Below are 17,084 nucleotides of genomic sequence, written 5' to 3'. Positions count from 1 at the left end.
TTTTCTCCTCCATAAATTGTTCATTTTAGTGAACTCTATAAACTCCTAAACATTTATAAGAGAAGACAATTATGAGATTAGTGAGTTACTCTTCATGTTTTGTGACTCTTCATGAGGTTATTGAAGATTGAAGAAAAGTTATATTCGGGCGTAGCTAACATCCAAGTAACCACTGGCTGGAGAGAACCATGTTTCAAAATATGGAGTGTGTTCTGACACGCACACATAGATAACACGTCTTTATTTCCCTGAAAATTGAAGAAACATTTTATTTGGGCATACATAGCAACCAGACAGATAACCATAGAGTAATGAGGAGTCGTTGAGGGAGAGCACCAGGTTTCAATCTATGAAGTGTATTCTGACACGTACACATATACCACGTCTCTTTTCTCCTCCATAAATTGTTCATTTTAGTGAACTCTATAAACTCCTAAACCTTGATAAGAGAAGACAATCATGAGGTTAGTGAGCCACTCTTCATGTTTTGTTACCTTGCTGATTCATTTGATATTTTTTTTTTCTTTTTGAATTCTGAATTGATTGATGAATAATATATCATACTAAATGAGAAATGCAATAATTTGCAAATGCTAAAGGAGATAATTGATTAATGAAAATTAAAGAAAAATATTTTATTCAGGGCGTGCTGACAGGTAACTATAGTGTGTGAAGGAGTCACTGTCGCAGAGCACCAAGTTTCAGAATATGAAGCGAGTCGGACACGTACACAAATATAATTTCTCTCCTTTTCCTCTATAAATTGTTCATTTTGAATAAACTGTTCATCACCTAAACCTTGAAAAGAGAAAACAAGCCAAAGGTCAGTAAAGTGCTCTCTATATTTTTTGCTTTACAAATTTATTTCAGAAATTCTTATCTAATTTCAACCAAAACTTTGATATATATCTTCATGAATGCTGAATGGATTTAACTATAAGCTATTTACTCAATACATTTATGGTGAGATTGTGCAATAACAAAAGTGACTTGATCAGATGGCCACCAAAAGGATTAGCAAGGAGTTGAAGGACATACTAACAGATCCTCCTGGTTCTTGCAGTGCTGGTATGTGCTATGCTCTTTTTATCATATGTGCAAGAGAATTTTTCATTTCTATTAGTCAGGACTTCTATTACTAAGAAAAACAAAGATGTTTCCGAAAAAAATTAGATTTGAACCACTCACCAAATGATACACTTGGTATTTTAGTTTTCTTACTTGGAGAAACTTTGAAACAATAGCAATGTATAACTTGAGATTCCAATGTTCAGGACCAGTTGCTAATGACATGTTCAATTGGCAAGCTACAATTATGGGCCCTGCAGATAGCCCATTTGCTGGTGGCGTGTTTCTTGCATCAATTCGCTTCCCTCCAGATTACCCTTTCAAACCACCCAAGGTAAACAATCTTAAAGTTTATTTGGATGCGGATCAAAGATCACTTATTAAAATTTATCTATTTCATCTTTTAGTAGAGAAACTTCAATAAATATTCTTTAAACCGTATTTAAACGGGCTTTGATGTCTGCTTTATGTGTTGCTTGTGTTTTTGTGAATACTTTTTTATAATGCTTTTGAAAATCATTGAGATATCTAATCTAAGATTTCAATCTTCATTCCCATTTGCTTAGTTGGTTGCTTTTCAAGCTTAAGAGACTAGCTAGGAGTTCATAACATAGTATGTTCAAGGCTTATAGAGATATAATTGTTTCAAAGTTTCCTATTTACTTTGTTGATTGGATTTGGGCACTAACTTACAGATATGAAAATTGCAAGAGAGATTTGTATGAATTATTTATCATGATGTTCAGGTTGCCTTCCGCACAAAGGTTTTCCACCCCAACATTAGCAACAATGGTAGTATTTGCCTTGACATTCTCAAAGACCAGTGGAGCCCGGCCCTCACAATATCCAAGGTAACATGTTAGTTTCTTCTTTTTGAAAATTTACTTAATTTTCTACTATGAACCTTTCTTTCCTTCAAAAATATTCTAGCACCCAAAAGTTATTCACAAGAGCTTCTCCCCAAATTTATTTTGTCATTAGAACCAATTCTTAAAGAATTTTTAAATATGCACTATGGATTGATGGAAAATAAAATACTGAAGGATAAATACCCATATGCAACAAAAACAAATTCAATGCAGAGATAACAAATTGCTATTAATCAAATCCTACTCAATGACTTATAACAATAAACAAGGTTTTGTACTCTAACTATAAATTCTAATGTTGATGAATAAGAAAAGGTACCAAGAAAATTGAGATCAGTTTTATTTCTGTTTTTTTAATGGAATTATTTTGCTCTGCTAGAGTTTAGTCTCATGGTAGAATTTTCTTCCTATCAGATCCCCTGAAAGTGATAAACATTTGTGCTCTTTAATTTACCTAAAAGATTAGTCTAGATCATTGAGATTTCCTCTTGAGAAGTTCGAAATATGGCATTTTGCAGATCCTCCTTTCTATATGCTCTTTGCTGACAGACCCCAACCCAGAGGATCCTCTGGTGCCTGAGATTGCTCATATGTACAAGACTGATAGGGCCAAGTATGAGAGCACTGCACAGCTGTGGACCCAGAAATATGCCATGGGTTAATTACTTGTTCATGTGCACGTGTATTTTGCATATTCCATGGCATAGCTGTGAATAAATAAGGTTGAATTGTCATGAATATAAGAAACTTGTGTTTCTATGATTTGTAGTATTGAAATAGTGGTGCGGCACTTTACGATGTTAAGCTTATGAATGTAAAATCTAATTGATGACCGGTTGTTTCTCCACTGTTTTGCATAGTTTGTTATGTTGTTTCTCTGTAACGCCCCACATGTTAGGGGTTACATTGGTGTTCTGGAATAAAATTCTAGTCAAGAGTATTATTCTGGTAATAGAGTTAACATGAATTATACATCATAGGATCTCTATTATATAGTTGGTGAACCAAAAATCTTAATCATAGATACATTACTAAGTTGACTAGGCTACATGAATAGGGGAGGAAATCAAGGGGAAAAATATCCATGATGGTCAACACTCCAGAGCCCTCCAACTTATTTTTCGCCTTGATTTCCCCTATTCATGTAGCCTAGTCAACTTAGTAATGTATCTATGACTAGGATATTTGGTTCTCCAACTATATAATGGGGTGTATAATCCATGTTCACTCTATTACCAGAATAATACCCTTGAGCTTCTTTGCTCTCTCTTAGGATTTTATTCCATATCAATTAGTAACCGAACTGAACTTTATAAGACATCTCAAAACTCATTCATCCAAAATACTTTTCAAATTTAATAACCATTAGAAAAAATATTTTCTTAAGCAAATAAATAGGTCCAAACTGAAATCTAACAAATAATTAAGGATTGTACTTAGCACTCAAACCGTGCTAAAAAAAAACAACCAACTAAACGAAATAAAACATAACGTCGCCATCAACTTCAGCGTACTTCAGTTTTGACGAGAAGCCAAATTCTTGAGGAAGAAATTGCGCAACTGCTTCCCAAACGGTTCCAACTTCTCGTTGATCAGTCTCTCCACCATCTCTGCGATAGATTCTTCCACCGACTCCTTCTCCTCGGACAAGTCTGCCATTTGGTCAGAAGGTGCTTCCTCCTAGAGTTCATCCAGTGGGGTAAAGATAACTCCCTCCCCGATATGGTAGTCCGAAGAGGGACGTCGAAAGAACCACAGTAAGTTGCCATGCGCGTGTCGTGGTTCACTTCCCACGCGTTTGGTGAATCCTTATGGAAGAGGTTATACTTCACGAGGTAAGACATCTTCTTTATCTAAAGGTGGTTGGCGTCCAAGTAAACAAGCATCAAACAAGAGAGGGTTAGTGTCCATACATGAATAAAATAGTGAAATCAAGTCTAGAACCTTGGAATAAGATATCGAAAGAAAGAACTAGACAATATGTGAGATAACCAAACCCAAGTAAATACATTTACAACAAAAGTTAGTTAATAATTGATTAGTTCCTAAGAACTATATGCAAACTACCAACAACCGGTTTAAACGCCACGCATAGGGGCGGGACAATCATATGAGACAACTATGATACTTCTGCCTTTTAATTGTCTATGTATGTTTCCTACCATGATAAATTGTTGATAAATTGGATCCTACTCCTTGAGATTGAAAGAGACCTGCAAATTCTCTATTGGGTTTTAAAATTTGGAAACAAGGCAGGTGCATACCAGGGTTGATTACAGGATGTGTTGACGTCCTGATTGAATTGGAAATGTGATGACAGTTGTCTCATATGATTGTCCCACCCCCATTGTGTGGCGTTTGAATCGGTTGTTGGTAGTTGCATATATTTCTTAGGGATGACCCCTAAGTGAGTAACTTTTGTTATAAATTTATTTAATTGGGTTTGGTTATCTGACACTATTGTGCAGTTCTTTCTTTCCATATCTTTTTCCAAGGTTTTAGGCTTGATTTCATTTTTTTATTCATGTATGGGCACTAACCCTCTCTTATTTGATGTTTTGTTTATTTAGGTGCCTACCGCCATTAGATAAAGACGATGTTTTACCGCGTGAACTATAACCTCTTTCATAAGGATTCACTAGACGCGTGGGAAGTGAACCACGACACGTGCATGGCAACTTACTGTGGTTCTTTCGCAATCACTACTGTCACCGCTGAAGGACGTTGCTATTCGGACTACCATATCGAGGAGCTGGAGTTCTCCTTACCCCCACAAGATGAACACCACCATGTGGTCAGCAATTGCTTCCTCCTAGGGTTCATCCGGTGGGGTAAAGAGAACTCCAACTCCCGGTATGGCAGTCCGAAGAGCGATGTCGGTAGTGACTGCGAAAGAACCACGATAAGTTGTCATGCGCGTGTCGTGGTTCACTTCCCACGTGTTTGGTGAATCTGAAGAGATTATACTTCACGCAGTAAGACATTGTCTTTATCTAATGGCGGTAAACGCCCAAATAAACAAAAACCAAGAAAGGGTTAGTGCCCATACAAGCAGTGAAATCAAGTCTAGAACCTCGAACTAAGATATCCAAAGAAAAACTGCAAAATATGTCAATTAACAAAACTCAAGTAAATAAATTTACAACAAAAGTTAGCGAATTAGGGATCAGTTCCTAAAAACTATATGCAAACTACCAACAACCGGTTCAAACATCACACAGGAGCGGGACAGTCATATGGGACAACTGCCACCACATTGCCACTTCAATCATACTATGCACCTACCGTTCCAAATATTAAAACCAAATAGAGAATTTTGCAAGTCTATCTAAGAAGTAGGATCCAATTTATCTTAACACTTTATCATGGCAGGAAGCATACATCGACAATTAAGAGGGAAGTATCACAAGGAAATAATAATTCATGAAAAAAAAATCAGGAATTAAATCAAACACAGAACGACCCACAAGTTTCCTTCAGAGAAGTAAGGCTAAATCTACCAGCAGCTACACAATAATCGTTTCCTCATGGCAGCAACACGCTTAGACCACTGATCCCAGTGTATGCAGAATTACTTGTTTGCTAGAGTGCTAGAATTTAAAATTCGAAAAGACTGCAAGAAAATCAGAGTCATGATTGTGAGATTTCTGGCGTGAGCAAAGAGTATCACAATAGATTACAAAAAGAAACCAGGCGTTTGAATAGCAGGGAATGCAAAATTTCTTATTTGCTAGTCAATCAGATGCAAAATAATGATTGTTTATCATGTGTCGAAGTGTCAATTTGAACACCACAATCAAACAAATGGAAGAGATAGATTCTCAATAGTTTGCCATGTTTATAATGGTTTCATGAGGTAATGACACATCTAGCTAGTACCTAGTTCACATGATTATTTTTTTTGTATATACCATGGATATGCTTTAACATAATACAATACCAGGAAAAAGAAAACCACTAAAACTCTAAAACTTTGAAATACATACATTTCCAGAATGAGTTCAATGAGAGAGTTCACATAATTAGACATGAAACAATATATTTTACAAACTAAGGTATAGTGTATAATAATAAGACTATATGTACGAAAATGATTTGAAAAATGAAAGGTTATTGGCATGTTTACATATCCAACAGCAAAAATTCAAGTAGTATTACAGAAATTATTCGCATGTACGTTCTGAACTTAATTTCCAGAGAAAAGAAGAAACAACAGATGAATTTTTCCAAAGAAAAGAGGGCTATTTATAACCAAAAGAAAAATAATAAAAAGAAACAAACTCTCATCAACAACAACCTTTTGCACAGTTCAGCGACAACTCGATTGCGTCTTCTTTTTTTAAAAATCTTATCCTTTTGTTTTTGTTTTTGTTTTTTTTAACAAACTATATCTAGTCCTTTGATTAGCTCACTCCCTCTCAAGTACTGAAACTAACTTTCAAATTTAAAAGCAACTTTATTTCTTTTATCTGAAACCAATTTTTTTTAATGATTAAAAAATATTACGTTTCTATTTATTTAACAACAACTCAACAGATAAACTGAAGCATCTAAAACTGACCATATCGGATACATAACCAGAAACTTCTATATATATATTTTTTCCTTTACTTGTCCCCTAATAAACTAACCCAAAAAGATAATCAAACAAAGCAACCAATATTTCTCTAATTCAAGCACTATTTATTTAATAATAATAATAATAATAATAATAATAATAATAATAATAATAATAGCCCTCAAAAAGACTATAATGCCTTGAATTAAATTCGGGGTCTCACACTTCCAATGATCAAATCCGCTAGAAATCAAGCGTGAATTTGCATATATAAGCATTCTTCATAAGCTATTTATTTCATAAGCATTTTTCCCCTGCAAATTATTCAATTAAGTGTCTAAACACCTTAACCTATTGAAAAAATAAATCCTAAGCTATAATTATATGTCTTTCTTCATAAGCTTTCTCTTTCATACTATAATTTGTAGGTAGATGATGTCATATTTATAATTTCTGATTTTTTAGTAATTTAAATACTAAATAATTTCAGGTTTTCAAAAATAATTAATGTATTAATATTACATTTAATAGTTATTAATGACATCAGAATAAGAGTTTAATGGATTGCACTGTCGGTGTAAAGAAGTTTTACACCGTCATCCAATTATTGCATGCCACGTGGGATAAATACTTATATTCTTCATTTATTTTAATTAAATTACAATTATAGTTTCTGATGTGGCGGAAAACAATTGGACGTCTGTGTAAAAAAAGTTTACACTGACGGTGTATTTTCCTTTTTCTCTTAGAATAATTAACAAAAATCAATTGTGACTTTTTCGAAAATAACTACGGTATTAATTTAACATTTAACAGTTTTTAATGACACTAGAATAACTAATAAAAGTCAATTCTGACTTTTCTACCTACCATTAAGATGTATGCTGACAAAGTTTTTTTTTAATGATTATGGTTATTTTTATATAACAAAATTTAAAAAAATTGAATATAATATCAAATATGCCATAAAAAAAAATTGATATCGAATAGTTTTAAAAGATTGATTTGGAAATTAACTCAAAAATTTGTATTTTATGTTTTCGTGTATACATCTAAAGATTAAAAGAACTTTAGCTTATTGATTCAAAGAATAAAAAATTAGAAAAAAGAAAGAATTAAAATGTAACTAGGATTAGAAAAAAAACTTAAATAGGTTTTTTTTTAAAAAAAAATTGAGGGAGGAATTATGAAAATGTCGATTATATGCCGACATAGTACTCTTATTCCATCCGTGCATGGCGCGAGATCAATAATAGTAACATTGTAAGAGGAGAATGCGAAAGACTATTAGGGAGGTGTTAATCAGAATTTAAAAGTTAGGACTAATAAGTGAGTGACCAAAACAGAAAAACATACCAGTGAAGTGAATGATTTCAGGTTTATTTACTGCCCTCGGAGGAGGATAAGAGATGGTTGGACAAGACGACAATGGCTTCACTATATGGGGTGCAAAGTTGTTCACCTAGTGAACCTGATTATATTACGATTATGGGAGGAAGTCAAAACCTAACTATTTCATTATGATGGTGAACATGTTAATTACAAGATGATGTTATTTACCTTTAATTTTCAAGGAATAAAAGTGCAAACCTAATTTTAAATATCGCAAAGGTATAAGCCCAAGATAATTTGGGCCTAAAGTATAATGGACTGCTCACGTATCGTGATTGATAAATACATAAATTATCAATACATGAATTGCCGTAAAAGACGACTAATATACATTAACAATGTGGGATCACCCACATATGGAAGAGATCGCTCGACGCCCGCATGATGAAGATGTAGCGGCTCATGGCTCGTTGGAAGTGAGTTGACTCACCTGATTGTGAGTTGCTCGCTAAATAGAGTTGTTCATCGGATCTAAGAGTTACTCGCTAGATAAGGAATCGCTCGCCAAATATTGAATTGCCCCAAACATCTTGATCCTCCATCAGTAATGGCGTTATAAAGGCATCTGGACGAGTAGGTCTGATCACTCCTACCAAGTCTACTAGTCCACAAGACTCACTTCTAAAGTATGAAGGGGGAATAAGTGCTTGATTGACATGACACAATCTCCATCTCACCCGTCCAGTCCAAAAGTGTTGAGATAATTCAAAACTTCCTAATCAATAACTACATTCGCTTGATCACAATATTAGAATTAAGGAGGCCTAACTCAACTCAAAAGCTAGCTCAAGAGTTGAGGTTTGCACTACCTTTATAAAGGTTATCTATGCTCTATCTCTAGTCAATGTGGAACTTCTAACACACAGTCAAATATTAGGTGCAGATAAAGTGTTGTTGAAGTTCAAAAGTGAAGAGGAGAGATGCAAAGAGTTTTTTTGTTAGAATGAGCGCAAAGATTTTTTATGGAGAAATTCAATCTAATTACACCAAGCAGTTCTCATACAACGACTACAAATCATTTGATCTGGGTAAAGCATAGACAGCGGAAGTGGTTGTTGTTGAGGGCTTGAGGCTCAAGGCTCAGCGGGGGCCGGGTTTCAATGCATGTGGGAGAAGCATGAGGTAAAAAATGTGGCAGCGGAAATTATACTGAGCCTTTGATCATTGTAAGAGATGATGAAGATATGCTTGCAGCTCTGCATTTGCTGTGGTGTGTGAACTTGGTGTTTTTTGGCGCAATATGAAGTTCAAAGAAAAATGAGTGATATACTTTGATGTGAAGTAAATGGGTTGTTTAAATGACCCATGGTGAAATTAGGGTTATATCACTCATTGCTTAGTTGTTCCAATTATATTGTCACACGTGTCACTATATTATCCACCTCACTTTTTATTTTTTATTTTCGTCATATTTATTTTATTAATTAATTGAATTGCACAATAGCCCTACCAATTTAGATAATAGCTTAGTACTCCTTTTTTAAAAAAAAAAAATCCCCAATCCCCCTTCTTTCACGTTCTTAATTCCCTTCGCCGGCGCCGGCATAGATCGAGTAATTTACCTGTCACCACCACCTTGATTGACCAATATAATTTGTCTTGATCAGGTATGAGACCTTGATTGACCATTATACTGAACAACAAAACACATTCCTTTACAAGGTTTTGCTTACTCATGCTACTAATAAGGATATAATATGCTTCCATGTCAAGATTGTTGCCCACTATCAACATTTGCGAGTAATTCTAACAGATCTTTTGCCTTGCCCGATTTAGACAATTCACGCATGACAATAGTACAAGTGGCGCCGGCGAAGGGAAGAACGTAAAAGAAAGGGGATTGGGTTTTTTTTTATAGAAAAGGAGTACTAAGCTATTATCTAAATTGGTAGGGCTATTGTGCAATTCAATTAGTTAATAAAATAAATATTATGAAAATAAAAAATAAAAAGTGAGATGGATAATATAGTGACACATGTGACAATATAATTGGAACAACTAAGCAATGAGTGATATAACCTTAATTTCACCATGAGTCATTTAGACAACCCCTGAAATAAAATGTAGAGAAATATGAAAAATGAATAAAAATGAGATAGAAGAGAAAATGAAGTGTAAATGTATTAAAACTCAAAAAAAGACATAGTAGAATGTCGACCACACAATATCAGGTGAGTTAGTTTTGGTTGTATAAAAGATGGGTACTATTAAAACCAACACCACAATCTCAAGTTGGGTTCAGAGAGAGCTCAGCCCTTTCATTTTTTTTTCTCTAACATGCTGGTCCTTTTTGTTGAAGCTTTGGACTTCGGTCCTTACCTTGCTGAAGAAGGTGATATGGTCAAATACAAGCAGCCAAAAATGTTAATGATGAGAGCAAAACAAATTCTAGCTCCAATTGGAAAAGGTTGTGAAGTGTGCACAAGAGAAGAACTTAGGGACAGTTAGAGAAGAAAGAAGATTCCTCTGCACCTTTCATGATAGCAAGAAATGAAAAGAAAAAAACTCATCAGAGCATTTCTAATAGAGTTCTTATTTTGGGATCTTAAAATAAGATCCGGATCTTAAAATAAGATCTGTATCTTATTAAATCCCACCATTTGAGCCATCATACATGACATGAAATCTTAATTTTTGCTAAGATCCGTGCCTTAGCTCATGCACTCTCAAATCTGGGATCTTAAATAAAATAAATTTTTTTTTCTCTCCTTCAATACCAAAACCAAAGTGAAAAATAAGGATGGAAATAAATAATTTAAATATATTAAATATAATAAATATATTGGGCACTTTGGGTCCAGTCAAAAATAAAATAGGATCTCAACCACTAGAGTGAAATGTGCATGGGGACCTTAGAGCAACTCCAACGCAAGTTGCTTAACCTGGTTGGAGAAAATAAGCAACGTTGCTTATTTTTTGCTATGGTTGGAGAGTGATGACATGACGTTGCTTATGCTCTAAAGTTAAGGAACGTTGCTTAAATAAGCAACGTTGCTTAACTTTCTATCTGCTTCTTTGTTTAATAAAATATCATATTCTCTCTTTCCTTCAAAGACTGATTGCAGTTAAGAAAAAAGAGGGAAAGAATGATCAAACAGAATAGGCAAATAAAAAACGTAAACAAATTCTAGAAACATGAACGAAATCAACTAATTTACAAACTTGAATCAGAAACAAATTCCAGACTTGAATCAATTTTTTATTATGAGATGAAATCAACCATGGAGAAACAGAAACGAAATCAACCATGGAGAAAGTAAGAAACGAATTTTTTTGTTACACTTGAAAAATAAAATAAAAAAACCCCAAAAAAATTATGAAATTACACATGTGGAACCTCCGATCGGTCTTCTGAACTTCTGATATGGGTGGAGGAAGACATGGAAGCACTGACTCACGTGCACAGAGGTGTTTTGGCATCTTGCATGTCACCGATTTGGTCATGAACCTCTGGTTTTGCTACCTCTGGGTTGGAAACCTCCGATATCTGTGTTCCGAACCACTGATCTGGGTGAAACGAAGGTGAAGAACGCGGTCTGAGAAGAAGGTGAAGAACGTGTTCTGATCTGTGTTCAGAACCACCGATCTGGGACATGAGTCTGAGAGAGTGAGAGAGAGAGAGGAAGAACCTTCGATTGAGAGTGAGAAAGAAAGGGAAGGGACATGCCATTTTAGAGGAAGGAAAGGGAACCATCGATTGAAGTGAGAAAGAAAGAAAGGAAGGGGTGCTGATGAGAGGGAGAAACGGCTGAGAAGTGAGAATGGGGTGTTGATGAGAGAGAAACGGCTGAGAGTAAATAAAATGGTGAGGATGAGGTTATGTCATTTTAGGGTTAATTTGGGTCTTTTTGGTCACTTTGTGACCGTTTGGCCCAATTAAAAAAAAATAGACAAAAATTAGGGTTAAATTGGTGAGGATTGATTTTTTTTTACGTACCATGTTGGTTTTTTTTGGTACAAACCATGTTGATTTTTAATTACATTATTTAAATTCAAATAATGCTTAAATGAAAATAAAAAAATATAAATATATGAGGTATAGTGGGTCCAATTAAAAGTAAAATAAGCAACCGTGCACTGGAGGGAATTCTGCATGGGTTGCTTATGAGTTGCTTAAATCCTATGTGGCAGTCTGGACCCACCAGAATAGTAGTTAAGCAACCCAACTAGCCACCATGCATTGGAGATGCTCTTATGAGTGTATTAAATCCTATGTCTAGGCCCACAAAAAGTGAGTTAAATCCTCTGTTTTTATTGTTTTATATGATTTGCATTGTTGTATCACTCCTTGATGTTGCAAGTGAATTATCTTGAGTTCCCCCTTTAGAGCCGTAAAGGCATCAGGCTGGGCTCACTTGAGCGCCTCGTGGTTATGTTCGACTTGTAATTTGTCTGGGCATTTTGCCCGTTATCAATGAATCTGGAAACTATCCTCCTTTGACCAAAAAAATAAATCACACCATTAAAGATGCTCTCAGAAAAAAGTGAAATGGTAAGAAAAGCTACATGTCGGCAGCTCATAATCAAGTCTATGGTTGCTTGATTAGGTTGGTTCTTTGAATATTGTATTTTAAGGGTGAATCTATGGAGGTGGTGGACATTATGCATCAGCAAAGGACTAACATGTTGTGCCTTTAGAAAAAAAATGGGTCAGGTGAAATCTAAAGAGTTAGACACTACAAGATTTAAGCATATAATATGAGAGTTGTTATTCGACCCCCCACATCTATTTGAACCCTCTTTAAAGTGAAAAAATATTTAAATGTCTTTAATGAGAAAAAAATATAAAAAATTATCACCCTCATCCTCACATTCTCTCTCTTCTCTCATTTCCTCCTTCCTCTTTCTTCCCTCACCACCACCACCACCGCCGCCGCCACAACCACAACCTCCATCTTCTCTTCTCTCATCTTTCCTCCATCACCGTCGTCGTCGTTGTTACCATCGTTTCTAATTTTTTTTTCTGCAACAAAACTGATGCCAGATGATTTTTAAAAATTATGAGACCACCACAGTTAGGGATGGCAGAGAAGCCCGAACCCATGGGCACCCGACCCGACCCGACCCGATTTCTTGGGTGAAAACCCGAGTTAAATGAGTTCGGGTTCGGGTTTTACCCGATCACTTTCGGGTTCGGGTTTGGGTTTGGCCAAACCCGCACCCGAACCCTACCCGAACCCGGATCTGTATAAGTGAAACCTAAGTATTCTGCTTGTGCAATACAATATATGCAGCATCTTGCATATTAATTTAACAGTAACATGGCAATTACAATGTTACATTACATAATATAGCTCTCTTCACAGTCTTTTTCAGGTCGGGTTTCCGAGTTCAACTGTTTGTTTGAGGTTGTGTGCGGGTGTGGGTACGGGTCGGGTGAACCCGAAACCCAATGGGTTCGGGTGTGGGTTTAAGTTCACCACCCATTTCGGGTTCGGGTGCGGGTGCGGGTGTGGGTTTTTGATTTCGGGTTTGGGTTTGGGTTTGGCAAAACCCGCACCCTACCCGACCCATTGCCATCCCTAACCACAGTAAATCAAGATAGAATATTTGGAGATTTATGGTGGAATAATTTTTTTAAAAAATTCAAAATAAAATACCAGATGGAAGGAATTTGGCTACACTACACACAGCTTGGGACCGCAGGTGCCAAGAGACATGATACCATTTACTTTATTTTTTTTTTCAATCTTGTAGTTGGTCGACTTCACATCCGAGACAAAAAAAAATTATCAAATTTTTCAAACCGCACTGCTCCTGATTGTGAAGCGACTCCTAGAAAGTGTAGGAATTTGGAGATTCTGACGGCATATTTGAGCTCAGAATGGTCATATTACCTTAACAAAGAAGTGACAGCATATTCCTTCCGGAAAATAAATAGGAAAAAAAAATATATGTGCGATTCGCTCGCACTTTGAAAGTGTGTTACCTACGCACTTTCAAAGTGCGACCATAACGCACTTTCAAAGTGCGTAGGTAACGCACTTTCAAATCAATATGATATGATTTTTCAGTTTTCATGAATTGTAGAAATGCTTGGGTATTCTGCCAAGTTTTAGATATTTATTTTATCTACTAGAAAACTTCATAACCTAGAACCATAACAACACTTAGGTTAATACTCGAGGAGATGTATGACATAATTGATGTTGAGCCTTCAAAGGTAATGCATGTAAATGGAATCTTTAATAGGTTGTGCTTGATTTTCAATTTCTTTACTGAATCAAAATATGAGCATTTCCACAACTACCCCTGTTTTTCCCCAGACTTCATAAAAAAAAATTATGAGCTGAAATTTAAACGTTGCAATATGCAGATTAGCTTTCTATCATAAAACCTTGTTCCCTTTCAATTAGTGCAATTTTAAATCTGTCTTTAGTAAAAACAAAATTAACTGAAATCACCTTTGGGCTTCTTGCAACGGTGCATGCTCTTAGCTGTTGTTTTAATGAACTTGGAGCAATGCAAGAAAACCAGCAAAATTTTTAAGGAAAAAAGATGACATTTTCTTTAGATAGGTGTGGACAAATTCATTAACCGAATAGAAGGAGTTGACAACTCAAGTTTCACATCAAAGAATTACATGCCCTACTATAAGTATCCTTCACAAATTTTGCTACATAATTTTCTTTGATTTTTGTTTGTTTTTTTTTCTTCCAATTTTATCCATTGCTTTTTTGTGTATGTCTCAATTTCTTTAGGCATGGATTGCATCAAGAGGAAAACTTCTGTTATGTCTTATGCTTGGGGAGAGTTTGAAAAATGCATTACTTGAACTTTAAATTTATTCCTATATTCTCTTATGGTCATGCAGAGTCTATCTGGTTTTATAGTAACCTTAAGGCATCTATAAAGGAAATACCTCCAATCAATTAGGATGTTTCTTATATTACATTTAAATAGTTCTTTTCATTCAATTTAATTGCAGCAATGTTTAATTCAATGTCAGCCCGATTTTCCTTCTATATAGCCTTATAAATTGTAAACTTGCATTGAGATATACAAGAAAATATCAGATTCTCAATGCAAGTTTACAATTTATATGACTACAGAGAAGGAAAATCAATGTTGATATTGAATCAAACATTGGTGAAATTAAATTGAATGAAAAAGAAACTATTTAGATGTAATATAAGAAACATCCTAATTGATTAGATGTATTTTTACTATAGATGCTCTCAGGTTACTATTAAACCAGATAGACTCTACATGACCATAAAAGGATCTAGGAATAAATTTGAAGTTCAAGTATTGCATATTTTAAACTCTCCCCAAGCACAAGACACAACAAAAGTTTCCCTCTTGATGCAAGTCATGCCTAAATAAATTAACATAAACAGAAAAAAGAAATGTGTAAAATTGGAAGAAAAAAATACAAAAATCAAAGAAAATTAAGCAGCAAAATTTGTGAAGGATACTTATAGTAGGGCATGTAATCCTCTGATGTGAAACTTGAGCTATCAACCCCTTCTATTTGGTTGATGAGTTTTTCCAACCTATTTGAAGAAAATGTCACCTTTTTCCTTTAAAACTTTGCCGGTTTTCTTGCATTGCTCCAAGTTCATTGAAACAACAACAAAGAGCAAGCACCATTTCAAGGTGGTTCTTCAAACTAGATAGCAAGTTTGTCTTCTGGGGATAACATACCAAGCCCAAAGGTGATTTCAGTTAAATTTAATTTTTTCCTGAAGACAAATCTAAAATTGCATTAATTGAAAATGAACATGGTTTTTCAATACATATTGCAACGTTTAAATATCATATCATAATTTTTTTTATCAAGTCTAGGGAAAGAGAGGGGTAGCTGTGAAAATGCTCATATTTTTATTCACTAACAAAATTGAAAATCAACCATAACCTATTAAAGATTCTATTTGCTTGCATTACCTTTGGAGGTTCAACATCTATGCAGTCATACATCTCGCCGAGTATTAACCTAAGTGTTGTTATGAAGTTTTCTAGTAGATATATCTAAAACTTATTAGAATACCCAAGCTTTTCAGACAATTCAAGTTAACTGAAAAATCATATCATATTGACTTGAGAAAACCTTTTATTAACATATAAATGAAATTGACTAATCAAATAGGAAAAGTGTAAGACGAACTCATGGAAATAAAGAATGATGATCAAATCACATCACAATGAAATCATAAATTTGACGACTTACCGCAACCACAATATGAAATCATATACTTTTAATCAGCAAAAGATAATTTCAATTCAATTATTTCGTACTATACAACAGAATTAACAAACACAAGTAATTGACGACTTACCGCAACCACAATATGTGGCTAATTGTGGAAATATCAATCACATTCGTTGAAAGATTTCTTCTGAAATAGCGTAAATCCAACACATAGTTACAGAAGAAACCTAATTCAACGTTCCATGACATATCGATCTAAGCAAATGAGGAAGCACACCAACCTTGAATAAGAGATCAAAAGAACCTGACCTAAGCAAATACATGAAATCATAGAAATAGATATGATAAACATGTGAAATTAGTTGATTAAAATGTAAGAGAAGAGAAGTACTTAAACCAAGTAAGTCATAACACCACATGTATTGGAGGGATTGAATGATAGTGGAATGAATCTCACTGCTGGCGGCGCTGGTGAAGAGCTCAATAGAGAACCCTAATTATGTGTTTGTGAGGAGTAAGAAAAGGCAAGTGAGAAATTTAAAGAGAAAAGTTGGGCTTTTAGTTTGTCAAATGGTGGGCCGACTTTGGTTTTGAGTCTTGACCCAATGTTTAGATTAGTGTGCGTTGTTTCTTGCTTTGATGCAAGTATCCTGGTTAAAATTTGGTTTAAATATCAATATATTAATTAATTTGATATAATATTTTTTTAAGACAACCAAGTTAAAATTAGAACAACATTATCGATCATCCACAGAAAGATTTACCGCATCAACCTATCAACAAAATCAAGAATATACAATTTTTACTATGATGTCCTATAATTTTACATTATAACTATGAAACATTTAAGTTAACTGACACAAAGTTATTCCACCTTAATGTGAAAGAATTCAATAATATTAAGTTATATAAAAAAACTAATAAGTATTTCATAAGTTCAAAAAAAATTTATATATTCATTAGTTCAAAAAAAATTTATATATTCATAAAATAATATATGTTAATGTATGTTTAAAGAAGAATGATAGCTGAAGTGATAAGAGTT

At 34.5% G+C, this 17,084-nt stretch overlaps 1 protein-coding gene across 1 annotated transcript; it reads left to right on the top strand.

The window, feature by feature from the left end:
- Positions 1-766: 766 nt before the first annotated feature.
- LOC130742439 (ubiquitin-conjugating enzyme E2-17 kDa-like) lies at positions 767-2,764 on the top strand. The gene is made up of 5 exons (XM_057594548.1): positions 767-823; positions 999-1,068; positions 1,275-1,402; positions 1,815-1,919; positions 2,456-2,764. Exons 2-5 carry the CDS (start codon positions 999-1,001, stop codon positions 2,597-2,599), a joined length of 447 nt encoding a protein of 148 aa, XP_057450531.1. The 5' UTR covers positions 767-823; the 3' UTR covers positions 2,600-2,764.
- Positions 2,765-17,084: the final 14,320 nt, after the last annotated feature.

The sequence above is a fragment of the Lotus japonicus genome, chromosome 3 (assembly GCF_012489685.1).
Source record: "Lotus japonicus ecotype B-129 chromosome 3, LjGifu_v1.2".
NCBI lineage: Eukaryota > Viridiplantae > Streptophyta > Magnoliopsida > Fabales > Fabaceae > Lotus > Lotus japonicus.
Note: the sequence above shows the minus strand (reverse complement) of the source record. Positions and strands in the feature narration are given on the sequence as shown.

Excerpts from the sequence above, each read along its gene's own strand:
- LOC130742439 (XM_057594548.1), top strand. The coding sequence starts at position 999 with ATGGCCACCAAAAGGATTAGCAAGGAGTTGAAGGACATACTAACAGAT. Across the intron at positions 1,403-1,814 it reads ACCCTTTCAAACCACCCAAG|GTTGCCTTCCGCACAAAGGT; the intron begins GTAAACAATCTT and ends CATGATGTTCAG. Across the intron at positions 1,920-2,455 it reads CGGCCCTCACAATATCCAAG|ATCCTCCTTTCTATATGCTC; the intron begins GTAACATGTTAG and ends GGCATTTTGCAG.